Consider the following 27406-nt stretch of genomic DNA (forward strand, 5'->3'; position numbering starts at 1 on the left):
TTTTCTAACAATGGGTATTCAGGCCTTCGGCCTGACTAGTCTCGTGGGCCTATATTGACCCCACAACCACATGGCTGGGTTATACTGGGGTTGAATGATAACCATTCAACTTTCACCGAAAGCAATGAAAAACATCAAATACCCTGTGTGAATGGCCCCAAGGAGGTAAGAGGAGTAGCATGAAGTCATTTTACTTGCGCGGCTCTTTTTGACGGTGGGTTATTGAAAGTTATTCTACTCTTTCAACCATAAGATTAGACAATGATCAAACATCTGCAGCATTACAATAGAAAAATGGATGCAGCTTCAATAGAAGAGTGAACACATGTTAAAGAAGTTTCATTCTCTATGACATTAGGAGCAAAGAGTAGCAGGCAGCTCCTCCAACATCTGAAGCGAAAGAAACTTAGAAATGTTAGTTCACTAGGTTTGTGCTGGTTGGATGTCTTAGAGACAAATGTTTTAGGGACCCCAGCTCCTCTTGCATACCCAGGGGTGAAAGTTGCACAGAAGGGTCTCATGGGAAATTATAGCTCTTTATTTACTATAAGTTGGTATTTCATAGGAATATGCTCCTATTAGCCTCCTTCTCTTTCCAGACTCGAAGGAGAAAACATTTGAAACAGGTTAGGTTACTCTTGAATATTATTAAACAAGACATGTTTGCAAGTGAGCAAGCCTGTGGCACAACGGTTAGGGTGCACTATTGCAACATATTAGTCACAAGTTCAAAATTTGGAAACAACCTCTTTTGCGAAGCAGGGGGTAAGGCTGCATATGCTTGCCCCTCCCAGACCCTGTAGTAGTGAGAGCCTATGCCTTCCATCGAAGGATTTAGTTCCCGGTATCGGTACCGGTATCGGTCTACCGATACTTGAAACCATGCTTCCATCTACAGGTTCAAAACTTGGAAACAGCCTCTACTGCAAAGCAGTGGGTAAGGCTGCATATGCTTGCCCCTCCAAGACCCTGTAGTAGCGGGAGCCTATGCCTTCCATCCACTTGCTTACAGAAACTGAAATTTATTACAGGATCTTAAATGGTTGATAGAAGAAGTGAGAAATGATAATTCTTGTTCGCATTCTGATTGGTAGTCTGTATGTAGCAGCTTATACAGAAATATCTTTGAATAAGAAGTTAGGAAACACAAATCTTAAGACATTTTGAAGATAAAAGAACTGAAATTTTTTTGTTGAGTAACAGAACTGAAAAAAATTTCAGTTATATGAATCAGGAAGAAAATCTGCAAAATGAAGAACTATAAATAATGATAGCAGGATGAGATTGCTGACCTTCTGGAAACGAATGGAACAACTCCAAATGTTAGTCCACAAGCAGCTTGGCAAAAAATTGAGAAAATGATCATCACAACAATGGATGCACCTAATGATCCCATTCTTCCAAGTATAACACAGAGTACTCCACCTAAAGTCTGAACCACCCACAAGCTCCACAGTCTACCTCTCATCCCAAACCTTTTGGCCATAAAGTCAGAGATCAGTCCTCCAGATGGCCGAGAAAAGATATTTGCTAACCCGAATAATGCCGCAATGATTCCAGCAGTGTGGAGCTTCAGATTGAACCTATCATAGAAGTACCCTGCAATTATATTGTCTATTGTCAATTCCACCCCAAAACTATAGCCATAAGTCAATGCCAAGATCCATGCTCTGTAATTTCTGATACCATAGTAGAGAACCTTTGAGACCTTTTCTTTCTGCTTATCCCCAGATTTCTGTAATCGCTGGAAGTTTCCATCAGGCAAATCTTGGCCGAAGAGGAAGACAGCTAGTGCTGTTGAAGTCTGGAACAAAGCAGGTATGCAGAATGCAATTCGCCAAGCAGTGAAAGTGGTTGCACCGATGTGGCAAATTAGGTCAAACACAAGAGGCATGATGAGTTGGGTTGCACCACCCCCAAGGTTGCCCCAGCCTCCAGCAACACCATTGGCAACCCCTACAATCGGAGGAGAGAACATGGTGCTAATCCAATATTGACATGAGACAAAGGTTGCGAGGGAAGCCTGTGAAGAAGCGGACAAGGAGGAACAAGACAGCGGAGTTGGCACAGGAGGTGAAGTAAACTACAGGTGCAGTGAGGAGGATCAGTGATGCTGAGGCAAGACGAGGACCAACAAGGTCACATGCAGTACCCATAGCAAGTCTAGCAAAAACCGCGCCAGAGACTGTTGCAATCCCTGCATTGCCAATATCGGTGGCAGTGAGGTTGAGGTTATCCCGTATGATAGTGAGGAGTGGAGGGGCTGCGAAACTGGATACAAAGCAAGAGAAGAAGGATATCCATGCCAGGTGGAAGGCTCGCATGTGGGGTGCTGCAACTGAGAATAATTGGAATTCAGTTGCCTTGTGCTCTGAGTCTACTGGTAAAGGGAATTCTTGAGCATCTGTTCCAGAATCAGATATTGTCATATTTGGATAGAAAGGTTGAACTGGATTGGAGTGGAAGAGAATCTGAAATACTAATCTCGGGATTGAATTGGGTAAGCCAATCCGTGGGTGTAAGCTTTAATCCTTTCCCTCTCTCTGCGCAGTCTAGTACTTGCTTTCCGATAAAAAGGCTGAATATGAGAAAATTGGTTCTTCACTCTTGTATCGAATCAGTTATACATGGTGGCTTTTTATAGCCATAAGTGTACAGGTCAGCTCCTTAATTTAAGCTAATGGTTTGCTTGATCTATGCTAACTGTTAGGAGACAAGGAAATATGCAGTTGATCACAAGAGAAAGGGATAAGAACTACAGCTAATACACAGGGCTGGATCAAGGATATGTGTGATAATCCAATACCCCCCCAAGTTGGAGGGGGTTGATGGATTTGTAACCCACCCAACTTGCAAATGAGATTGTGGAACTGATTTTGGCCAAGAGGTTTTGTGAAGACGTCCGCAAGCTGTCGAGATGTGTGCACCTGAGCTGTACGGATTAGGCCACGCTGGTTTTCTCACGAACGAAATGACAATCTAATTCAATGTGTTTAGTGTGTTCGTGAAATACTAGATTTGCCATAATGTGGAGAGAGTCCTGGTTGTCGCAGTAAGAGTGGCGGGTGTAGGGCGGGTTATACCCATGTCTACAAGAAGATATAAGAGCCACTGTACTTCACATGAAGTATGGGCCATGGCCAGGTACTCAGATTCAGTAGAAGACCGAGAGACGGTTGTTTGTTTCTTTGAACGCCATGAAATGGGACTGTTACCGAGCATAATATAATATCCAGTCATGGAGTGACGCGTGAACGGGCAACTCACCCAATTAGAGTCAGCAAATGCATGAAGCTATAGTAAACTGGTGGAGGGGAAGAAAATTCCGTGGCCAGGACTTTGCTTAAGGTAGCGCAAAACGTGGAGGGCAGCTTTATAATAAAAAATGCAGGGTGTCTGCATCAATTGGCTAAGCACTTGGACACTGTAGGTGATATCTGGTCATGTAAAGGTGAGGTAGATGAGGCGACCAATGAGGTAGTGATATGCCGAGGGATCGGGCATAGGGTCACCATCATTGAGGTTGAGCTTGATGTGCTGCTCCATCGGTGTGGGAGAAGGACGACAACCCATCATGCCCATATTTAAGATGTCCAATGTGTATTTACGTTGACAGAGAAAAATGCCATTGTTATTGCGTGTAATCTCAATGCCAAGAAAATATTGTGGAGGACCCAAGTCCTTTAGTGGAAAACAATGCCCAAATGTCTTTTGATAGAGTGAATCTCCGCCACATCATCCCCTGTGATGACCAAGTCATCAACATACACAAGAACAAATACTGAACCACATGACGTGTGCTTGGTAAATAGGGAATGGTCGACAGTAGATTGTTGATAGCCAGCTTGAGATAAGGCATCAGTGAGTTTTGCAAACTATCAGCGACCAGCCTACTTTAGACCATATAGAGATTTGTGCAATTGACAAACTCGACGGTCCCTTTTCGGCAATAGCCAGGTGGAAGATTCATGTACACCTCTTCGTGGAGATCCCCATGTAAGAAAGCATTGGTCACATCTAATTGATGAAGAGACCATCGTTTGATGGATGCGATAGTAATAAGATAGCAAATGGTGGTGAGCTTGGCGACCGGAGCAAAGGTCTTATGATAATCTAGACCTTCAGTTTGGGTGTAGCCTTTAGCCATAAGGGCGGGATTTGTAGCGTTCGATTGTGCCATTAGACCGACATTTCACTCGATAAATCCATTTGCATCCAACAGTGGTCTTGTTAGGCAGTAAAGTGGTGATTGACCAAGTCTGATTTTTTTCAAGAGCGGCTACCTCAGCAACCATAGCATCGCGCCATTTGGGATCCTTGACAGCTTGAGAAAAAGTGGCAGTCTCAACAATAGAGTTTACAGAAGAGAGGAAAGCACGGCACTGGGGTGATAAATTACCTGGTTGAGGTTCCGACGGAGCAAGAACAACCTTGGTGACCATATTACACTGATAGTCTTGAAGATAGGTGGGTGAACGACGAGTGCGTGTAGGACGTGGGGGAGAAGGAGGACTATTGGATGGAATGTTTGTGCTGATTGGGAGGCAGATGTATTGTCCATGGATATAGATGGGGATGGGGATGGGGACGGGTCTATTTGAGGGTCGGTGAGACCAATGTCAAATGGGGAGGAATAATGAAAGGGAATGGGGTGGAGAGGACTAGTGAGATGGGGCTTGGGGATGGGACATCAAGGAAAGGGAAAATATCTTCATGAAATATTACATCCTAAGAAGTGTAAATTGTTTTTGTTTCCAAAGCATTTAAATTTTCTTTGTTTCCAAATCATAAATGCGATAACCTTTTTGACCAAAAGGATAACCAACAAATATACCTGAATTGAAGAGAGCATCAAATTTTTAGTGATTTGGGGAATGGTTGTGAGCAAAAACAAGGCACACGCAAGTGTTCGTAAGATGATGAGATTTCAAGCAACATTTCTTAAGGAGTTTTTCCAAAAAGGGTAGAAGTGGATAATTAATTGATGAGGCAAGCTGTTGTGAGGACACATTCCCCCCAAAAAGAGATGGGTAAGTGACTTTGGAAATGGAGGGCTCGAGCAACCTCAAGAAGGTGGCGGTGTTTATGTTCGACTACCCCATTTTGTTGAGGAGTCCCTACACAACTAGTTTCATGAACAATTCCAAGTTGTTGGAATGTGGCATGAAGGTCTTTTTAAAAAATTTAAGGCCATTATCACTGCGGCCTTTTTGCACATTCAATTTATATATGAGTGGAGACAAAAGCCAAAAAGGCAGTGAGAATGCCTTTAGTGTCGGATTTATATTTCATGAGAAAAAGCCATGTGCAACGAGTGTAATCGTCCACAATTGTCAAAAAGTAACGAGAACCAGTGGAGATAGATGTATTGAACCGTCCCCAAATATCACAGTGTATAAGCTCAAAAAAAGAGTTAGTGGATGTAGCACTTAAAGCAAATGGGAATTGAGAATGTTTTGCCAAGGGGCAAATATTACAAAATTTCAAATGAGAGTCAACCACAGATGAATTATGTTGGGCAACGGTATGCAACCGTGAGGATGATGGGTGACCAAGGCGCCAATGCAAAAGATCAAATGTAGAAGAGGCAGCGAGCAAAGTAGTGGTTTTGGTGAGGTAATAGAGCCCACCACGGGTATATTCCAGTCCGATCGTGTTCCTCGTTGATAGGTCCTGGAAGATACAAAAATCAGGAAAAAATGTTACAGTAATTCAAGGATTTTATAATTTTGGAAGTGGAAAGCAAATTGAATTGAAATGATGGGGCATGCAGTACATTATGGAGACGAAAATTAGAGTTAAATTCCACAGAACCAATGTTAGAAATAGGCATGTGAGAGTCATTTGGTTGTTGAACGGTTATAGTACTAGGACTAGACTTAAGGGAATTCAAGGAGTTGATGGATGAACAGATATGTTCATTAGCACCAAAATCAAGAATCCATTTAGTGGGTGAAGAAACAATAGATGTGAGAGCAGTACCTGCTAGATGCACACTAGGCGGAATACTACCTTGTTGAAGGATAGCAAGTATTTATGCATACTGATCAGTAGAGATGGAGGAATTATGTGGATTGGAGGTGGGTAAAACAGGTGTGTTATTCTCTGGGGACCTGTGGCTTGAAAGCCCTTTGGCTGGGAGGAACTTGGCGATGCTTACTTTGGATGATAGCCTTGAAGCTTGTAACATGTGGCCATTGTGTGACCAGTCCTTTTGCAATAAGTGCAATTATTAGGAGCAGCGTCTCCTTTCTTTGGGGGATATCCACGCAATTTGTAACATGGATGAATAGTGTGGCCATCCATAGAATAATGGTCACAATGTGGTCAATCCTTTTTTCCATGAGAAAAGGGAGATGAGTTCTTGATGGTGTTGGAAATAAGTGTCGATGCTTCAGGTTTGGCAAAAGAAATAGAGGAAATCTCACGTTGCTTCTCTTCTTGCAATGCTAGGGAATAAAGCTTTGAAACTGAATGCAAAGGGTAGGGGTGTCAACCGGTTGGGCCTGTCCTATTTTGGTCTGGTTTAATATGGCTTGAAGACTTTCAAAGGCTACACTGTGTCCGCCTATTTAACTAATCGGGCTTAGTTATTGAGGGCATGGTACGCTTTATATTCGGTCGGTCGGTCGGCCTCGGGTTATAATCGGGCTTTAGTCGGGCCTTAACCGAGCTACGGACATGTTTAATGTTAAACGGGCTTTAATCGGTTTTTAAACGGGCCCTCTTTAAAATGTGTTCTTATATTCCGGCCCACTCATGCAAGCCCAAAAAAATGATAATAAATCAATAAATGATACCAAATATAACCATTATTTAAAATGTGAACATGTCTTTACTTTTTAGTTTTTACTTTTTAATTTGGGGGGTAAAATAGGTATTTTACAATCATTAAAGGGTCGGGCTAGGCCGGTGCACAATAGGCCGGTCTCGATCGGGTGTTAAACGGTCGGTCTCGGTCGGGCGCCCGACGGTCCAATTAGCAAAACCGAGATCCACTGTTTATAAATGATCCGGGCTCAAGCCCGACATGTTTAATAAATGGTCTGGACCTGGCCGGTCTATAAACGGTCGGTCCCGGTCGGTTTAGTCGGGTCGGGCCATGAATTGACACCCCTAGCAAAGGGTCTTGTAGAAGAACTTGACTTCTTAGAGGTGCAAAAGATTCGTGAAGTCCTTGAAGAAATTTCATTGCTTAATCCTGTTGAATAAATGCATTTAAATTTTGCGAAGCACCGCATTTACTGTCTGAGACATAAGACGTCAGTTCATCCTGTAAATCTTTTAGTTTTGTGAAACAGGCAGTGATAGAGAGATTATGTTGTTTCCAATCACCAATATCCCGCTTGATCTGATAGATCTTGGTAGTGTTTGGTTGAGAGAAGCGACTCTGGAGATCCGTCCAAATGGTATGAGCAGAATCAGCATAAATGACACTAGCAGCAAGACTGGAGTGATGGATCGAAGAAGCCTAGATGTCCCAATGCCATTGACTCATATCCATCGATCATAGTTGGCTGCAGCAACATCTGGCATGGGTATTGTTCCATTGACAAACCCAAGCTTATTTTTGGCTCTCAAGGCCATCGTCATAGCACGAATCCAAGTATTCTCGTTTTCGCCATTCAGTTGAGGGGATACAAGGACAGCCGTGGGACCGTTAGACGTATTGTTGTTGACTTCTACCATGAGAAGAGAAGAGGAAGGAGGTAATCAGATTTTAATGCTCTGATACCATGATAAAAAGGCTGAATATGAAGAAAATTGGTTCTTCACTCTTGTATCGAATCAGTTATACATGGTGGCTTTTTATAGCCATAAGTGTACAGGTTAGCTCCTTAATTTAAGTTAATGGTTTGCTTGATCTATGCTAACTATTATGAGATGCGGATATACAAGGAAATATACAGCTGATTACAAGAGAAAAGATAAGAACTACAGCTAATACACAGGAGTGGATAAGATTTACAGCTAATACACAGGGCTGGATCAAGGATATGCGTGATAATCCAATACTTTCAGAAAAGGGTATGCTATATTGCTATGAGATCATGTCCTTGGATGAACATATAATCTCCTTCTAGTTGTTTTTAAAGGAGAGTAGAGAATGTCGAGCTTATTTATCTACCTTTTGCAGTAACACCATTGAGCTTTCTGAACCCAAGACAGGGGATCTACTTGCCTTTTAATGGCTGGAAGGGTTCAAGCTCTGCAAACGTTTTCTGGTTTCTGCTTCTGAGGTATGAACTTTTGACTTCAAATAGTAACCTATTGGAAGTGACATAAGAGGTTACTGGAAGTTCAGTATTGGCTCTTTCTCACTTGGGTTGTTGGGTGTGGAATTATTTGGGATTGACTCTGTCTGATAGGAAAATCATTCAACACTTAATGGAAGAAGATAAGTTCTAAACTTCTGACTTTTGGGATCTCGCTTAAATTAAAATAAAAGGGCATGAGATTCCATTCGGCAGTTTAAGATTCTTTTCACACTTTACTTTGTTTTGGCAGAATTCGAAGATCAGAATGACCTTGCGGGAGCACTTTGGAAGCACACCAGATTTCGTATCGATTAAGGAGAGAATGCCCAAGTACCTATAATTCTTCATATTAAGTTATTTACTTTCGATGTAAGATTATCACTTCCAACTTTAGAACCCAATGACCAGGAAATTTTAAACCGCCAGTGTTTAGCTTAGTTATCTGAATTCCTCGAGTCACTCATGTTCATTTCATCATCACAAGTGCTTCTTCTTTGTCTTCTTCTCTATATCTTGTCCATATTTGCTTTCTGAGCCGCAATCTGAAATCCAAGCTCGATCTGATTCTCATCTAACGTGTGGGGGCTAGGGATGGGTTTAGTCACATTACATTAGCGTGTTTGGCCGGTCAATGTCAGTGGAGCGAGGATCCGGCTCCTCTCCTCATCTCTGATCGCTCGGGTCTTGCCCATAGCTATATGGGTGATCGACACCTGTCCAAAACTCATCCAACTGTAATGTTTTCTTCTAAAAAAAACCACTCATCTTCATGGATCCCACCCATACCCGATTCAAGACAATTGGGCCCTCTCCTTCCTCCTCTCTTCTCTTCCATTATCTTCTCTCCCAAAAAGCAGAACACAGTCGCTGAAGTTGAATGCGAAGGAGAACGCCGAACAGAGGAGCGACATTGAACGCGCCGAAGAAGCGAAACTAGAACTTCGGCAATCGCAGCGAAGGAGAACGATCGTAAAATGGCCAGATCAAAATAAACTTAAAAGAGGGAGGGGAAAGGGTCACATATTTTGTGACGGATGGCAAGAAAAATCTGCAAAGGAGAAGTTACAATCTAAATGACAGAAACGATCAAGGGGAAGGAAACCTCAAACATCCCAAATTCAAGAAAGTAGAGTAATCGTTAGACTAAAAATAAATAATAGAAGAAGAAAAAAAAAACCCTACTTGCAGCCTAGAACAGAACTTCCATTTCGGAAAGGGTTAATTGATAAGAGAGATGGAGATCAAGCATACCTCGTGAAGACCAAGAAGTGGGAGCGAAGGAAAATTGTTTGGCATCTTCAACCTCCTCATTGGACTCGTACTTGAACTCCTAAAAGTCAGCCTCGAAATCATCATCTCGTCGGAATGAAATCGGAGATAATAGCTCCACCATACATCTTTGTTTAGGAGATTGTCATATCAAATCAAAGTTGAGTCGACAGCAGGAGATCGATCAGATACCACTAAGAAGGGGGAGAAATTGAAATATAAACGCAGAGAAATAAAAAAAAACGAAACAGTAGTTTGATTTTCTTTTACCTTCTCTTTTCACACCGGAAACTGTAAACTGGAAGGCGAACGATCGTTCTCCTTCATTGTGTTCTGGTTATGGGAGAGAAGAGAGGAGAAGGAGGGTCCGATTGTCTTGAATCGGGTATGGGTTGGATCCATGGAGATGGGTGATTTTTCGGGAGAAAAAAAGAATAGCAGTTCGATGAGTCATGAACAAGTGTCGATCGTTCAAGCAAATATGAGACATAAGGAGAGGAGCCGGATCCGTGAGCGAAGGGTGTCTGACTGTTACGCTTTCACTATTTTCTGATTCAAGTGGCTTAAATATACAGGCATCATGCTTATGCTGGTGATCTCGACCACCCGACCAATGAACTGATTGCTTTGACTATTTGTACTTAAAAGAATATACTGATCAACAAACTTTCAAGAGATCCCATCTTCCATCTCTAATCTATGGTCTTGTTTTCCTCGCTTCTCAATAGGCAGTGTGAGAATGATTGTGGGGTTACTTGTAGAATTGAATCTTCTGTAGCACTCCATATTCTCTAATGCAAATCTGTTGGGAGTGCATTGGATTGTGTCGAAGAGTTCCCAACCCTTGGATCTGTGCTACACCCCATAATGTTACAAAACACCCTGACCTGTTAGGAGAAACTTTGGGAACAACCTTAAATTCATGGGTGAACCTATGGCCACCTTTTTCTTGTGCAAATCTTTAGTATCAATACTCGAGAATTTTCAGCCTTGATTATGATGCATAAGCAACTCAATTTCATGAACCATTTAAACACCCTAAGTGGGTGGAAGATAAGGTCTACTTGATAAATTGTGGGGGGCAGGATTGTAACTTGAAAGATGGAAGTTGATTTAACTCAACAAGAAAAGCTCGTTTTAATAATAGATTATTGTAAGAAACAACTATTACAGGGGATGTGAAATTCCGCACTTTTTCTTAGAAAAAAAAAAAAAACACGTTTCAACGGAAAATTCAGAAAAAGAAGAGACAGTGGGAGAGGCTGAGCTGACATAATCGATTGGTAACTGCTGGTATTCAAACATGTGCAGGTATGGTTCCATCTGAGGGTGAGGGTGAGGATGCCGAAGCCACTTTTCTTCCTCTTTCACTCCTGCTATTATCAGCAAATTTCATGCTTGCAAGATGAAAACCTTTCTCTTTCTCTTTTGCGTTCCATTCAGATGAGTAATATTCTTCTTCTGTGGTGTTCCCTTTGGTAGTTGGACCACAAAACATTCCACCCCACTGTGGGAAATAGATCAAACAGAGAGGGAGAGTACAGCATATAATCATGACACCCATGAGTGTCATCCCTGTTTCCTTTGAATATTTGGATCCTCTGAAGAAAATCAATTGAGTCAAAACTGCACCAATATTTCCTCCTCCTCCTGTCATTCCAGATACCAATCCCAGTGACCTGGAAAAGGAAATACAAGGAAGGAAAAAGAAGAAAAAAATCTTAGTCAAATACAGGTATTAAGTAGAGTAGCATGAAGTTTTCTTTTGCTAACAACGGGTATTCAAGTCCTGGGTCATTCTGGGGTTGTTGAGAACAATTCAATTTTCACCAAAAGTGTGAATGACTCCAAGGAGGTAAGAGGAGTAGCATGATGTCATTTTACACTTGCCCCTCCCAGACATGTAGTAACCAGGAGCCTCATGCACTGGATTTTTTTTTTTTTTGTGTGTGTGTGTGAGACATATTGTATGCAATTGGTAAATTTTTCCCATATGGGAAGTTTGGTATTAATGTTCTCTCTTGCATTGGCAAAGAAGCTAAACTCTCAAAGCTTTTCAGTAGGCATTATTCCTTCTATCTACTTGCTTACAGAAACTGACATTTATTACAGGATCTTAAATAGTTGATAGAAGAAGTGAGAAATGATAATTCTTTGTTAGCATTCCGATTGGTATTTCTGTATGTAGCAGCTTATACAGAAATATCTTTGAATCCGAAGTTAGGAAACACAAATCTTAAAACATTCTGAAGATAAAAGAACTGAAACCTTTTTGTTAACAGAACCGAAAAAAATTCAGTTATATAAATCAGGAAGAAAATCTGCAAAATGAAGAACTATAAATTATGGTAGCAGGATGAGATCACTTACCTTCTGGAAACGAATGGAACTACTCCAAATGTTAGTCCACATGCAGCTTGGCAAAAAATTGAGAAAATGATCATCACAACAATGGATGCACCTAATGATCCCATTCTTCCGAGTATAACACAGAGTACTCCACCTAAAGTCTGAACCACCCACAAGCTCCATAGTCTACCTCTCATCCCAAACCTTTTGGCCAAAAAGTCAGAGATCAGTCCTCCAGATGGCCGAGAAAATATATTTGCTAACCCGAATACTGCCGCAATGATTCCAGCAGTGTGGAGATTCAGATTGAACCTATCATAGTAGTACTCAGCAATTATATTGTCTATTGTCAATTCCACCCCAAAACTATAGCCATAAGTCAATGCCAAGATCCATGCTCTGTAATTACTGATACCATGGTAGAGAACTTTTGAGACCTTTTCTTTCTGCTTATCCCCAGATTTCTGTAATCGATGGAAGTTTCCATCAGGCAGGTCTTGGCCGAAGAGCAAGACAGCTAGTGCTGTTGAAGTCTGGAAAAGAGCAGGTATGAAGAATGCAATTCTCCAGGCAGTGAAATTGGTTGCACCAATGTGGTGAATGAGGTCAAACACAAGAGGCATGATGAGCTGGGTTGCTCCACCTCCAAGGTTGCCCCAGCCTCCAGCAACACCATTGGCAACCCCTACAATGGGAGCAGAGAACATGGTACTCATCCAATATTGACCTGAGACAAAGGTTGCAAGGGAGAAGCCTGTGAAGAAGCGGACAAGGAGGAACGAGACAGCGGAGTTGGCACAGGAGGTGAAGTAAACTACAGGTGTAGTGAGGAGGATCAGTGATGCCGAGGCAAGACGAGGACCAACAAGGTCACATGCAGTACCCATAGCAAGTCTAGCAAAGACAGCGCCAGAGACTGATGCAATCCCTGCATTGCCAATATCGGTGGCAGTGAGGTTGAGGTTATCACGGATGATAGGGATGAGTGGAGGGGCTGCGAAACTGGATACAAAGCAAGAGAAGAAGGATATCCATGCAAGGTGGAAGGCTCGCATGTGGGGTGCTGCAACTGAGAATAATCGGAATTCAGTTGCCTTGTGCTCTGAGTCTACTGGTATAGGGAATTCTGGAGCATCTGTTCCAGAACCAGATATTGTCATATTTGGATAGTTTGGTTCAACTGGATTGGAATGGAAAAGAATCTAAAAAACTAATCTGGGGATCAGATAGGGGAAGCTGCTCAATGGGTTTAAGCTTTTAATCCTTCATCTACCTTAGAGCACTCTAGTACATGCTTTTTTCTCTCCTTAGCAGAAAAGCATATGATATGAGATCATGTCCTTGGCTGAATATATATATATATATATATATAGTTAAGGGAAAGTTCATGGGAGCCTAAATTTTTGAGGGAGATTAGAGATGTGGACTTCTGTGTGTCTTTTGATTGCTGGAAAGGTTGGGAGTTAAGAATTGCAGGTTCCGCCGAGTCTCATTGGCAATTTTATCACTTGGGAACAAGGAAAAGTGTCTGTTGGACTTGGGTTATGGGGCGACTAGTTGTGGTTGACTCTGTTTAAGTTGAAGATTTGGCCAATTCTTTAATGGAAGATGCTAAAAGCTAGCTGTTAAAAAAGCGTTAATACTTCTGATTTGTAGAACCTGCTTAAATTAAATTGAAGGGCCAGGGAGGATCCTTTTGCTTTGGCAGTGACATTCTTCTTTCTCTCACTTCGTTTTTTTTTTATTTTTTTAATTTTTTTTTACTTTTTTATTTTATTTTTAAGTATCCATTGAATCCACATTCTCTGCAGTGAGCGGTGAGGTGCGGTGAGCATTGGACGGCTGATAGTATCTGGACTCGTGTCCCAAGAGGCTTCCAGTTACTCAACGTTCATTGCATCGATGCAGCTGTTGCAGACGATTTCCATAGTTATCCACCATCCATTGAACCATTTGATTGATCTACTACTGCATCTGTGGGTGATCTAAGGAACAAGAAAGCATCAAGAACTATCCTGACTGACCCAATGATTCAGTTCAGCCTTGGGATCAAATAGTGTTTTTCAGTTTTGATGATCAGAGGTTAAGTGATTTCTGTTGTATAGTGGTTGGTGTGGGCTTTGAACTGCCATGATCTTGTGAGGGGTTTCATCGTCATTTAGGGTTGGATACTTGGATGAGAACTTGTGAGATCTGTCTGCCTTCAACTGCGGAATTTGTGTGTCTATTGGTGGCAAGAATATTGAAGTCTTCATACAGGAATCAGAATCATTATTGGTAACCAGTATCTGAATTGTCAAATCTTGTCCCTTTCATTAAAATATTTTGAGCTTTTTCTTCTCTTGGTTCGTTTAGCATTTTCATCCAATGGCTGTGGTGGGACCTAAACAATCCAATCAATCTGACAGATGTTAGAACGGAAGTGAAATTTTTTAAAAGCTAAAAATCTTACTATAATATTTTTTTTTTTCACATGGGATGTTTGATTAAAAGTGAAGTGATGGTTTTAATCGCTTTAGCGTGTTTGCCCAGCCAATATAGAGTTTAGGAAGTCGTTAAGAATAACAACTTGTAAATCCCAAGTCAAATGGATTTTGAGAGCGGATTCTTGTACAAGATTGATCCGAATCTACCTGAGGAAAAATCATGTGATGAATTCTATATGTATGGAATCAGACCGTACGAAAATGATCAAATACAAGAACTTGATCTACACTCGTTCCTAAGTGTTATCATTTTGATCTTTCTCATGTTAAAATGGCTTAAATATGAACTCATGCTTAAGCCGTTGATCTTAATCAGGGTTTTAAAAACCGAAATTGACTTCTAAATCAGGTTCAGGCACGGGAATTGGTCATGATGGGGTGGAACCCTAGAAAACTGTAAGGAAAAGCTGATTTGATGCGACTTGAATCAGAATCATGATCCCGTTACGTATTTAAAACCTTGATTTCAACCGCCCAAGATTTAATTATAAATCATGATATCAGCTGTACTTTGACGTGCAATCCCTCTCCCACAAATTAAAAACAGATACGGAATTAGATAAATAATGTGATAACAAAAAATTGTGTTGGGGGCATTAGGGCAGGGGTCACCTAAGTGTAAATGCGACGCGGCTGAGTGGCTTGAATTAGAATGAACCATATTGATGTAACAGTGCAAGCCGACATGATGGCACCTCCAAACCTCCAAGGGCTGGGAAGACTTAGACATACATTCTTTTAAGTGATGACAATTGTTAGAATGCATGACCAAACACGCTAGCTCTTAGATGATCGTTATAGGAACGTTGAAAGATGCAGTCATTGGAGAGGAGCCGCCAAGATGATGCCCTCATAAAGAGCATTCTGTTCCATCAGATGAGATTACTTGGCGGGTTGGATGTCAAGAAATTTCATAAACGGGTCTTACTAGAACCGCCTAATTAGGGGTGTCAATTTTGAGCCCGCACCGACAAGCCCGATCGAGCCCAACACATTTACGGCCCAACTTAAACCCTGGCCCATTTATTAAACTAGCGTTCATGGTGCAAGTAGCAAGCCCATCGGGCATCCGACCGAACTGACACATTTATATGCCCGACTTGAACAGACTCATTGTAACTCGACCCAGCATGACCCCCTTTAATGCTACATAAAATTCATATTTTGCCACTGCTAGTAAGAAACAAATTAAGCTTTCTTACCCTTTACTTTGTAATAGGGTTTGATTTAATTAAATTTTATTTTGTAAGTAGTAAAGGTCATTGATGAGCACAATAATGTGTGAAATTTTAGGGATATAAGTGTATATTTTGCCCTACTTTGGATAATACTACTTTTATTTTTTATTTTTTTATTTTTTTTTCAGTTTCCAAGTCTACAAGAAAAAGTGCTTAAAGTGAATCAAGAACCAATCCAAAGGTGGGACCCACTCATTGGTACCACATTCTCTCTCCTACAAAATCCTGAAGATTATTCTCTCTCCTTGCCACCTCACAAGATCTTAAAGATGCTATGCAGAGATTCATTTCTGATTTAATCAAGATTGCAAAATATTGGTTAATATTGCAATGAAGGAATAGAATTTGTTAATTTTGGAAACGAATTCTCTCTTTCCTCACACAATATCTCAAAGAATGAGGATTTTTACCAAGATTTTATTTTATTTTATTTTCTTTCTTTTCTTAAAGAATGTTTGTAGAATGAATGAGGTAAGAAAAAAACCCTATAAAGGCCCCTTCCTCCCCCCCTCCTATTTATTATTTTCCTTAGTTTACTTCCTAGTTTATGCTTAGTTTTCTTCTTTCTCGCCCTCTCTCACTCTCTTTAGTTTTAGTTCTTCTTTATTTTTGCTTTAATCACTTTTGTAATAGTTTTTTTATGTCAATTAATGCAAGTACTCTTTTATTCTTATTCAGCCTTTTATGTTTATGATCTATGCAATTGAGTTGTAATTTTTAAAGTTATAGTTCTAGGCTTAGATCTAGGTGAAAATCACGAGCCGTGGAGCATCTTTTTTTTTTCAAGTCAGTTTTTTTTTTAAGATTTGTTTTCTCTAGTACTAGAAATTTCAGATTTAGTTTATTCCATATCTGGTTTTTAGTACTGGTAGTATCTCAAATCACCCAAGCTTTCAAGTTCAAACATTGAAGTTCAAGTAAGTAGGCTCCCTTAGTAGTCTTCTCTCCTCCCTCTCATTCCCTCTTCTGACTACCCTTTCTTTCTTAATTTAGGATTTTAATTTCAGTCGTTACATTATTGCTATCCCTTTCCCCCAAGGTTCATGGCTAGTGTATGTGTTGGCTTTGCCCCTCCTAGCCATAGAACCATCAATGTATTGTTTTTATTTTAATTGTCTCTCTTTCCCTAAAGCCAAGTAGAGTAACCCTTGTAAGAGTGACTCTCTGGTCAAATAAGGAAGCTTATATTATGATGCATCCCTCGGGCTACGTAGAGAAACCTACTTGTGAGTCTCTCTCTAGCTTTCTCCCTTTTCTTTTACTTTATTTTTATTTCAGCATTTTTTTTTAATTGCGTGGGTTGTTTATTTTCACTTATTTATTTATTTAATTTTAATTGCGTGGCTTGTGTCTTTAAATTCTTAGATGATGAATGATTAGGACGTTATTTTAGATACATATGTTTATGACGGTAATTAGAATTAGATCACAACCATTAATAGGTTCACTTTCACATTATTAAAAGAAAAAAAATAAATAAAGTGCCTACTCTCCCTGAGTTCGACCCGTAGCTACACTGATCCGTACGCTTGCGGTTACATTTAAAATCTCAAATAGTCATAATCTCTTCTTTTTCTTTATAAGAACAATCATAATCTCATATCACCTCTATTTTTTATTAAAGATTTGCCTCACATATTTCTTCTGGGTATTCAATAAACTTAAGAAAAGAATTTTAGGGTAGGCACGTTTAAAGCCCATTTAGACTTAAATAGGTCCATAGCCCAGTTAAGGCCAAGTTAAAACCTGTTTAAGGAAACCCAACACCAACCGGTCCAATTATAAACCATACCATGCCCCCCAAAGCTAGGCCTGTTTACTTAAACGGGCATTCACAGTGTAAGGCTTTCAAGTGGTTAAACCCGATTAAGCCCAACCGAGACTAGCCCGGCCCAACCGATTGACACCCCTACGCCTAATCATCACATAGCAGTTTCTAACAACCTTTTAAACCGAGACTAGAAGGAATGTTTCTGCTCAAAATGTCTCGATAGTCTGTTTGAAAAGATAAATTGTGTAACAAAAAAGTGAATTCTTCAGCCTGACACTAGGCAAAAAAACAGAAATGAAAATAGCCAACTCAACTCTGTATGACCTGATACCCTCAGTCAAGGCTTGAAAGGCCATGTTGCTTCACCTCAGACCTGCCGGGCAACAAATTGGGTTCAGTTCATGTTAGCTTCTAAACAACCCAAGTTGCACCCTTGAAAGGTAAACATAACAGTAATGCCAATGCAATAAACAATTTAATAACAATACTCATTTTATGTGGTATCCATTGGTATCAAGGTTTAAATAATTGGAATTGGTTGCCATATTCTTTGCTGATTCCTATCAGAATCCGGAAGAATTGGGTTGAATCGCCAAAAATCTCTAGAAATACCGTTCTGGATTGGCCGGAGCCAATCCAAACCCGATTCCTCTAACACTGATTGGTAGTATCAATACCACATCTAGTTATGTCTGCAGAAAATGTACATCTTTGGAATAAGAAAAAGTTGTGAGCCTGCCAGAGTTCAACTTCCGTCAAACTAAACATGACACCAGTTGGTTAGCTGCTAATTTTTCACAGAGTTCTGTTAATATATGAGCACCTCCAAAAAAAAAACAAAACAAAACAAAACAAAACCAAAACCAAAACCTAGACACCTCATCTATTCTTCAGAGCTCTAGATCCTTAGACAAAATATTTTCCCTGAGCAGGTGAGGACTGCAAGACCCACCAACTTCCCAGAATCCCAATCAATGTGATCTTCTGATCTCTCATCTCAACTCTAGCCAAACAGACAAGCTTGTAGTCTTCAACATCAACTTTCTTTGCATAAAATGGCTGCAAGATGGAAGGCATGTTATGGAGCTTGGTATGCAAACAGAAGTCTTAGCATGGACATGTAGCAGGAAGCAAAAAATATGAATTGAAATAACTGTAGACCCACCACAACCATTGTTTACACACAAAGTCATCACCATTCTTCAACAAGTTCAAAAGTCTTCTCCTTAGTTATAGACAAGATGAAACTTAGGCCCGATTTGGTTCCCAACAAGAACAAGTTAAGTGTGAGCAGGGAGAGTGAAATGGGGAGAGAAGTGAAATGAAGGAAAATCTCCATTTCACTTTCCCTCATTATCCTGCCAAGCAAAAAGAGCCTTAGGAACTCCCAACACTATATAAGACAATATGATAGACATGGTGACAACATTCCATGACTTACTGGTCTATGTCTAATATTATGTATATGAATCAAGTTTGTCATACAGAGGTTTGAGCTGACTATGTTATAGTGCATTGACACCCTTATGCATCAATCGGACATCCCACAGTTTTGCATCTATTAGCATGGCTGTCAAGGTCTCACTAACATATCACCTAAGCCCCAAGGCACTTGAGAATGGTCAAGGCATGTACTCCTAGTTTTTACTTGGCTCTTGTCTTGGTCGCCAAGGCCCTGCTCTGGTGTAACCTTGTTTGCTCAAGTTTTGACCTAGACAGTGCTTTTCTTTCCTGAAAAACTTGTGTATGGTTGTATGCTTTTACAGTACACCTTTCTACACCTATCATGCCTTTAGGGGGTTTCAAATTGGAAAAATAGTAAAGTTAAGGGATTAAATTTGGGAAAAAGAAAATCAGAAGTAACTAACCCATAATTTGTGGCAATAATTGGGAAAAAAAAATTACTTCCTTGATCTTTTATTGTTTGTTTTGATGAATGTTGAATAATGATCATTGATTGATTGGTGAATGCTTCATGCCTCCTCTTCATTTTATTTTACTATTAAATAAGACAAGATATTAACATAACCGGGTTAGGATAATAGTAAATAGCAAGTACTAACATAACCTGAAAGGCCCTGAATCAAACCCTGTTTTACCCACCTTCACCAAAGGCCTCACCTAGGTGCCTAGGCACCAAGCTCCTGGCCAGCAACTTGGGTCACCTTGGCTCCATGACAACTATGGTCACTAATAACCATTATTATTCCCCATTAAATTTCCTTACACTTCATCCCAATCATTATTAATCCTCTTTTGATCCCACAAAAGGGATGGAAATCATGGAACATAGATCGATGGTGATCCAATCAGTGTGATTCTTAGCATAGACACTTACTCTCCTGTGAGACATATCAGAGAGTGGGTGTCCATCCTAACCTCAATGGGTTATGGAATTTTTACTCAGATCCTGTAGTAGAACTGAGATAACTGAATTCAGGAGTTCTTATTTTTTATTTCTTTTTTGAGTAATGAAAAACTGAATAGAGAATACAAATAGTAAAAGGGGGGGGGGGTAGAAAAGATTTATAGATATATTTAGACAGTATGAAGTGAAATAGTCCTCACCTTTATTTTATATAAGTAAGGGTTTTGACGGATTGATTGATGGCGCAACTGCAAAATTATAATTAGAGGATAAGTCAAAGAATGACCGAATTCACCGCTTCTATCCTTTAATGCACTCAAAAATGAACCCTATTGTTTACACCTTTCAAAACACAGAAAGGACAAACCCTCCATTTATCCTTTTTTATAAGCCTAGTTATGCATAATACATGAAGATCACATAGTATAATATATTTTCACCCAGGTCTAGTTGTAACTCACAACTTCCAACCCTTTAATGCATTCAAGGACAAAATCTTCCAACCAAAAACAAGGAAGGAAAAAGATTTCATTTATCATGAAAAAGTTATGCATCATAGATCATACATGAAGATTGTGTAATTCAAGACATCTATTCCCCAGATCTTAGGCTGGAGAAACAAAAAAGAAGCCATTCTACAGTATTGAGCTTTCATCTCAAATGAGTGATGCTTGTAGTTACAATTTTTTTTCTCTGACAATCATACCAATGAAGAAAAGGATACGGGGGATGTATAAAACGATGAAAGGCCAAGCCTAATGTTTAAACTTCAGCAGACAAATATGATCTGATTCTTCAACTCAACAAAAATGTTTTTTGTCATTGCATTCTTAAGGTTGGCAATGGCAAAGGACCAAGATAGTCTCCCCAACATTAAACTTTCACCCTATGTAAACTTTCCTGTACCATTGCTTGGTGAGAGACACATTTCTCTCATGTTGGCTATAGATATCTGATGTAAGTCAAATCAAGTCTCAGGCCACCAATGAAGTCACTTTTATATATTGTTGGTGGTAAAAGAGAAGTTTTGTATTTAAAAACTGCATAACAAAAAGAAATAGTATATAAGGACAATGTTTTGAAAAATTAATCAATTTGTGTTACTAGTGAGAGAGTGAAAAGATGAGGGGAGAACCAACTGACCTGCTCAATAAACAGGTAAACTGAGAAAGGACTGGGATTCGTGCTCAGGAGAAAAAGAAGAACTTTTACTGTAAGAACAATTGGATGACCCCAACCAGTAAAAATAGTCAGAAGAAGAAACACAGGAAGCCAGAATTTCCTTGCCAATGCCCGAAAGGAGTATGGATCATCTTTAAAGAGGCCTGGACCACCGATCAAGTCTGTATTATCCTCTTCTGCCAGAACAACAGTTCATACACAATTAAGATTCATGCAAAAGTGGTGAGGGTTGGTTTTTTTCTTTCTTTTTTTTTTTTTTTTTTTTTTTTTGGAAGGGGGTGGGTTGGGGGTGGGCGTGGAGTTCTTCCAGGTGTGGGCTCCAAGATGCATAGAGATGCTTCAATTAGATAACAGGAAATGCAGTCAAATAAAGGGTACCAGCAAATGTATTCTTTTCGCCATCCATAGCATATGCAACACGTGGCCAAAGGTAAAATGACCCCTGGACAGACATACTCCCCATGCTTAATGTTATTCCTGCAAAGGTTCCAATGCCATAAGAAACAATATAAAAATAACTTAGAGTGGGAGCGCTTCAGAACTAATTACAAGACAATATGCGGCACTCATCTAGTAGAAGGTCAACAAAGTAACTAGTTTGACTCGGTGCTCTAACAAGCAGCCAGTGCTTACACCTTGAGGATCGCCCTGAGCTCCAAGGTGGTGATGAACGTAAAGGAGTTTTAAGGGCAACCAAAAGGTGAGGTCCCCATGTGGACTTACCTTAAGCCTCGACTCTAGTGCCATATCCAGGACATGCTGCTCCACTTCAAATCAAAATACAGCTTTCATCGTAGGAATGAGACTTAACTCTTAATCTTTTCTTTTTCACTTACCATTTTTAAATGTATTCAGGGTAATGTTGTGCTTAACATAATGAGAGTTTTTAATCTTGTAGAAGGTCCATACCTATCAGAGGAAAAATGGGAGTGGATGGTCATTGTTGAAAACAGTAAACCAGAAAAGCATCATCAAAAATAAGATTTGATGACACCAATAAGAAAGTTCAAAACTTTTTTTCTCAGTGAGGCTGAAGTTGATCATAGAATCAGAGATCCAATACCTTATTGATGAGATGAATGAAGCTGATAGCATCCTACTCAATCCAGTGGAGATCAAATAATAGACCAATAGTTGAATAATTAATCCAAAAGTCTATTACTATAGGAGCCAAAGACTTAATAGTCCCAACTTCATCCAGCATGCAGGAAGGGGGTGACTACTCAAAGTAGACAACTAATACTTTAGGATAGCAAAACGAATATATTCACCAGAGTCCATTTGATGTATAAAGATGCGGCAGTAATCCCAGTTCATTTGATGTGTATTTAGAAACTTATAAGGTGAAAAAAAAAAAAGCATCACAATTGCTTAGATTATGTTTTCTTATGTTTCCAGGATTACATTAAAAACAAAAATCTTTTACAACTTCCTTCTAGGGTGCCAAAAATTAAAACGTAATAGTCGATTGAAATAAGGCTCTCTTTGGTATGATTTCTATTTGTATTTATTAATTATTTTTTAGAAATCATTTGTGACAATAAATTATGGACCACAAATAGTATTCGTTTGGTTACTATTTATAAAATAGATTATATAATGAGAAAATAGGTTTCAGTTTTCACCTTCAGCTTTGAGCTTCGAGCGAGAGAGATGATAGGATTTGGGGTTTTTTATTGGAAAAGTATAAAACATACTAAAGTTAACTATTTACCATTGATTTTGAGTAGTTTAGCAAAAATCAACATGAATGATTTGTTGTCACAAATCACAAATAGCTTGAGAGTAATTTGTGATTTGTGATTTATTCCAATTTATTATAAATAGAAATAAGTGCTATAATTTATACCAAACACTTATAAAAATAGAAATAAGTCAAATAAATACAAATAGAAATCAAACCAAAGAGAGCCTAATAAAGAGAACCATGCGATTAAGGGAACATAACAGAGATGGCAGAACAGAGAAAATCAAAACCACAATTTGCAAGGTAAAGTGCCAGCAATAACTTGCCTGAAAAGCAGAGAGTTTGAATACATCGTCTTTGGGAAATCAATCGATATTGAAATCTTACCGCACCGTCCTGCAGGACAGGTTGGAAGCCCTTTACCCACAACTTCAACTGTTCATAGTTCCATTGAACTGCACAAGAAGTAATATCCAGGAAGAAAAAAGTGGGTCAATCAAAATGCAGATTAATAAGCTTCATCAGTCAATGCTATACCATGATGTAAAATATAATCATTACAACAATCTCACGACCCATTAGAGTACCCAATCAAAGTCTCCAAGACTTCAAAGCATAAATCGTTGAACCAAACTCGAACACTTTCCTCCATCCACAACAAAAACAGCAACTACTCATACAAAATCGGATTATCGCAGAAAACTCAAACAATAAAAAGAAAATTATCAGCACAGGAGGTTGTTCAAATTACTTTGTCTAAAAGATAGAATCGTGAAATGCGATGAGAAATCCTGAAAATATGATCTCTCGAAACCCACACACACACACACACATGGATCATGGATGAAGATGAAAAGAAAGAGGAAACAATTATCTGAATTTACCTGTATTTCTTGGATAGTAGAACAATGAATTCGAACGAGAACAACCAACAAGATATGCCCTAAACGGCAACAAGAGCCTCCGCGCATGTGTCATCTGTATATCGTTCGACCATTTCTGAGATTGTTTCGAGCTCAGAAGTGGGGAAGGGGAACTGGCGGTTTTAGCTTTCAAGTCGGAGATATTTTTCTAACTAAAATTGTTCTTTGAGTAAAAAATTTTAAGTTACACAGTACATCGCAAACTATTAAACATAACACTGTAGACAACTTCTACCAACCGTGATTATCACTCACGGTTTATATTGTTTCCACATCTGTACGTACCCTGGTCCCCTGGACCTAGGATTGTGAAAACTTTGCCCGAATCATTCATATGAGATTATTGAATCATGTTTTTTGAACTGCTGTTTTGTAAAATCGATAAGACATCAAATAAAACTGAAAAAACTGGATCAATATCAATATAACCCAATAAGAAACTGATATCAAATCGAAATCAAATCGATAAAAAATCAAAATCAAATCAAAACTGAATCTTAATTGATGTACCCTTTCTTACATTATGTTATGATTTCATTTATTTTCACATCAAAATCGATGAAATAAAACCAAAAATGTTCCAAATTGACCAATTGACGGTTGACACCCCAACTGATACTTGAACGGTTGTGAGCATGGTTTTGTAAAAAGGGCCATACTGAAATGGATCAGTCATATTGGGTCAAATAGGATGGTTTTGCATTCAGTTTCAAAAAAATAGAAAGAAAGAAATTTATTCTTTAAACAAATTTACCCATAAAAGAATCATTTCCACCGATATAGGTTCGGATAGGTTTGGTTGTAGCACAACCGGTATCAATACCAATACAGATTCCCGGATACGCACACAATGGAAAAATGTAATACCGTTTTCTAAGCCATGGTTGTGAGTTCCTTGTGACTCATATGGCTAGGTACTTTAATGAATGTGTCTAAGGCTGCGTTTGGCTGCATTTACGCTGTATGAGTGTTTTTGAGAAGGAATTGATTCATGCCCAACCCACTCAAACAGTCAAACCTGCCAAACGCTCCCAATTAGTCATTCTGAATTTTTATTTTGGACAATTCTTATGAGGGCCCATGGGCCAACTTGAAAGGATGGCCAGTAGGGAAAAGAGTGGGGTGGGAGAACTGAAACACCATACACGACAGACGAAAGGCTACTTTGACAAGTAGTTCTTAATCAACTATGCTAGACAGCTGTTGGCAATTCTTTTTGATTGGCCCACTCATAAGTTTGCCAAAATCCTAACTCTGATGGAGATGGTTTCAAGGCTCCGTTTATTTTGGATGCAAACTTGCTAGGTAGTCGACAATTCATGACCTAGCCCATCTACTAAACCCTTCCTGCCATGATGTTATCATTATTGGGTTTGGAACTTTTCTATAGAACGGGATCCTCTCCAACAAAAAGATGTACCAATGAGCTATCAATGATGTAGCAATCAGCAATTCATCGGTTGGGAGACACCCTAATCGAAAACCCAATGAGATCTAACCCAATTTACCCAATAACCAAAAAACCCATTCAAATCCGATAATCAATGGAAGCCCACTTTCGTATAAAATATCCTCATAAGGTGTAGTAAAGTAATTTATGCACCTTTGTCTTTGTGTCACGGCATGGTTCTTATATCAACACCGAAGGCTAATGAGAGCGTACATAGGCTACACCATAGGATAATTTTCATTTTCCCTTATTTTTATTATTTTTTGCTTTTTCGATGAAATATCTAGTTTTATAGCAATGCATCTTAGGAAAACTAATTTTTATTCTTTTATCTCCCTTAAAACCACATGGATTTTTGTATGCCTCTAATTTCAAATTAATGCGTTCAAATGTGACAATGAACAACATTGGACACCATTTTCTGACTACAGTAAGTTTCATATAACACATTCTCAAGTTTTGGGGGCCGAACCAACCTGATACCACATGTTCCCGTCATTCCTATATTCTATTCCAAAGTGCCAATTGGTCCTGTATAGCCCATGACCATCCTGGTCAATACCTATAATTTATTCTTTCTTTCAATTTCAACTTCGGAAAAATAATGTGTTATTTGTGTAATTAAAGGTGCCCACTAGTGCAACTGATAAAAAAATATAGTTGTCAAAAGTCACGGAAAAAAAAAATTCATGAAAAGCTTTTTTTTTCTTATATATATATATATATATTTAGATGGACCATTTTAACAAGCTCCGATCATGCCCGTCTAAATTAATTACCACTTAGAATGCATTTCACAGGAAACAAAAATAATAATTTAACTTTTTTTTTTCTTTTTTAATATGAAATTTTCGTTAATTATTTTTTCTTGGTCATTGAAGATGTAACACTATGATTGGAATCTAAGTTCATCACCTATTTCTATACCATGTAAGAAATGCTATTCTCAGAGCAATCAAAGGGTCTCATGGTTGAAGAAAACCACTCACCTCCTTGAGTAGTCATCCCCTACACCATGATTTGATTCATTGTCTCCTTGATGAGTCATCTCTGCCACTAGTTGAAGCTTCAACTGTTGTGAAGGATATTAGATGTCTTATTTGGTCACTTGAGGCTTTTACTTGTTGCTTTATTAATACAGATGAGAATGTTCATGTCATGTTATTTCTAAATGGACATTGCTCTACCTTCGTTTGAATATGTGGAAATAATCCTTTTCGAATGAATTTCTAAGTATCGTAGTTTTCCTTTTGCCCAGTGTGGTTAATAAATCCCCTTTTTAATGGTTTTTCATTTAAAAAAAATAATAAAAAACATTATAACATTAAAAAAAAAAAAAAATGAAATTGCTTTATTGGTGGTTAATACACCCCCACTATTAAGGAAGACAAAAACGTAGCAAAACCTTCATAGCCCACCAATTAGCCTTGGAAGCTAGGATTGATTCTTTTTATCATTATGTGCTTATATGATATTCCGTTCTCTCTTCTTGGTTGGATGGATTTTTAGTTTCAAAAAAAATTAAAAGAAAAAAATTTCCAAACCTAAACACCGCATGGATTTTGGCTTTTAGATCTGTAAACCTTTTCTAAATATCCCTTTCGTTTCCCGCATCGATCTGCACTTTTTCAAGATGATATTATATTTATAATCAAAGTGCAGTTCACAAGTAATAGGGTTCATGATTTCAAGTACTAGTATGGTGTTGGCCATATTAGATTGATATTGACTGAGACAGTCTTTGATTCCTGAACAATCCAAATCTATTTAGGGGTAAAATAATAAAAAAAGTTAATAATTTTCATGAAAAACAGGTGCAAAATCGACCGATACCGACCCCATACCATCCCTTAAATCCTTGATAGGGTTCGATGTTCCAACTGCCCCCTCATCCTCAATAGACCACTCAGAAATATAACAATAAAGAGCGGATTCACTTGTGTTGTCACTTGGCATCACTAGGTTGAACGACAGATGTGAGTCATGTGACACGTAGGCTGTAGCAGTGGAGGACATATTTGTAAAGGTCATAAATAAAAGGTAACTTTAATTTTCTGCATAGCTGTTAAGTGAAAAAAGTACTTTATTAAGTAGCAAATTAAAGTATTAATCCTAAAAAAAATATTTCTAAGAATTATGAGAAATATTCATAAACAAATAGACGTGTATGAAGTCTGAGCTTTGATGGGTGATCGGTCCATATTTTCCTGGACATCCAATGGTTGGAAATCGTTACATCATTCTTTTGCATGACATGATTAAACGTTAGATGTGATGTTCCACCAAAAATTGAGAGATGATTTTTTCTTCTGATAACTGATTAGTAGATCGGCCAATTGAAATGATGAAATTATGAATTGTAAAATTCGCATATCGGGGAGGGAGTGGATATTTTTTTTTTTTGGCATATGAAAGAATTAGCTCA

The 27406-nt window shown here is 38.9% G+C and overlaps 2 protein-coding genes, 1 long non-coding RNA gene and 1 pseudogene across 5 annotated transcripts in view; 1 reads left to right on the plus strand and 3 right to left on the minus strand.

Annotated features, from left to right (window-relative positions):
• LOC122076623 overlaps positions 1-1794 on the plus strand; it is a 9517-nt gene extending 7723 nt beyond the window's left edge. The window contains exon 4 of the long non-coding RNA XR_006139545.1: positions 1732-1794. This is a non-coding gene — a long non-coding RNA (uncharacterized LOC122076623). The remainder of the gene's footprint in view (positions 1-1731) is intronic.
• The window catches only part of LOC122076621, a 3346-nt pseudogene extending 688 nt beyond the window's left edge, over positions 1-2658 (minus strand).
• A 7977-nt stretch (positions 2659-10635) lies between these two features.
• On the minus strand, positions 10636-13171 carry LOC122076619 (high affinity nitrate transporter 2.5-like). The gene is made up of 2 exons (XM_042642024.1): positions 11898-13171; positions 10636-11206 (listed from the first exon to the last, which is right to left on the minus strand). The coding sequence occupies exons 1-2, from the start codon at positions 13034-13036 to the stop codon at positions 10825-10827; spliced, it is 1521 nt and encodes a 506-aa protein (XP_042497958.1). The 5' UTR covers positions 13037-13171; the 3' UTR covers positions 10636-10824.
• Positions 13172-18036: 4865 nt separating this feature from the next.
• Positions 18037-23679, minus strand: LOC122075769. 3 transcript variants are annotated; one of them, XR_006139342.1, is made up of 7 exons: positions 23493-23678; positions 22935-23063; positions 21300-21398; positions 20883-21097; positions 19940-19987; positions 18537-18729; positions 18289-18430 (listed from the first exon to the last, which is right to left on the minus strand). XR_006139342.1 is itself a non-coding variant. In XM_042640930.1 (6 exons), exons 1-6 carry the CDS (start codon positions 23584-23586, stop codon positions 18278-18280), a joined length of 738 nt encoding a protein of 245 aa, XP_042496864.1. In that variant the 5' UTR covers positions 23587-23677; the 3' UTR covers positions 18037-18277. The 3 variants fall into 3 exon arrangements, 2 of the variants coding, with proteins under 2 accessions (XP_042496864.1, XP_042496865.1); XM_042640930.1 differs by lacking the exon at positions 18537-18729 and having other exon boundaries at positions 18037-18430; positions 23493-23677; XM_042640931.1 differs by lacking the exons at positions 18289-18430; positions 18537-18729; positions 19940-19987 and adding an exon at positions 20254-20779 and having other exon boundaries at positions 23493-23679.
• Positions 23680-27406: the final 3727 nt, after the last annotated feature.

This window comes from Macadamia integrifolia, chromosome 4, assembly GCF_013358625.1.
Source record: "Macadamia integrifolia cultivar HAES 741 chromosome 4, SCU_Mint_v3, whole genome shotgun sequence".
Classification (NCBI taxonomy): domain Eukaryota; kingdom Viridiplantae; phylum Streptophyta; class Magnoliopsida; order Proteales; family Proteaceae; genus Macadamia; species Macadamia integrifolia.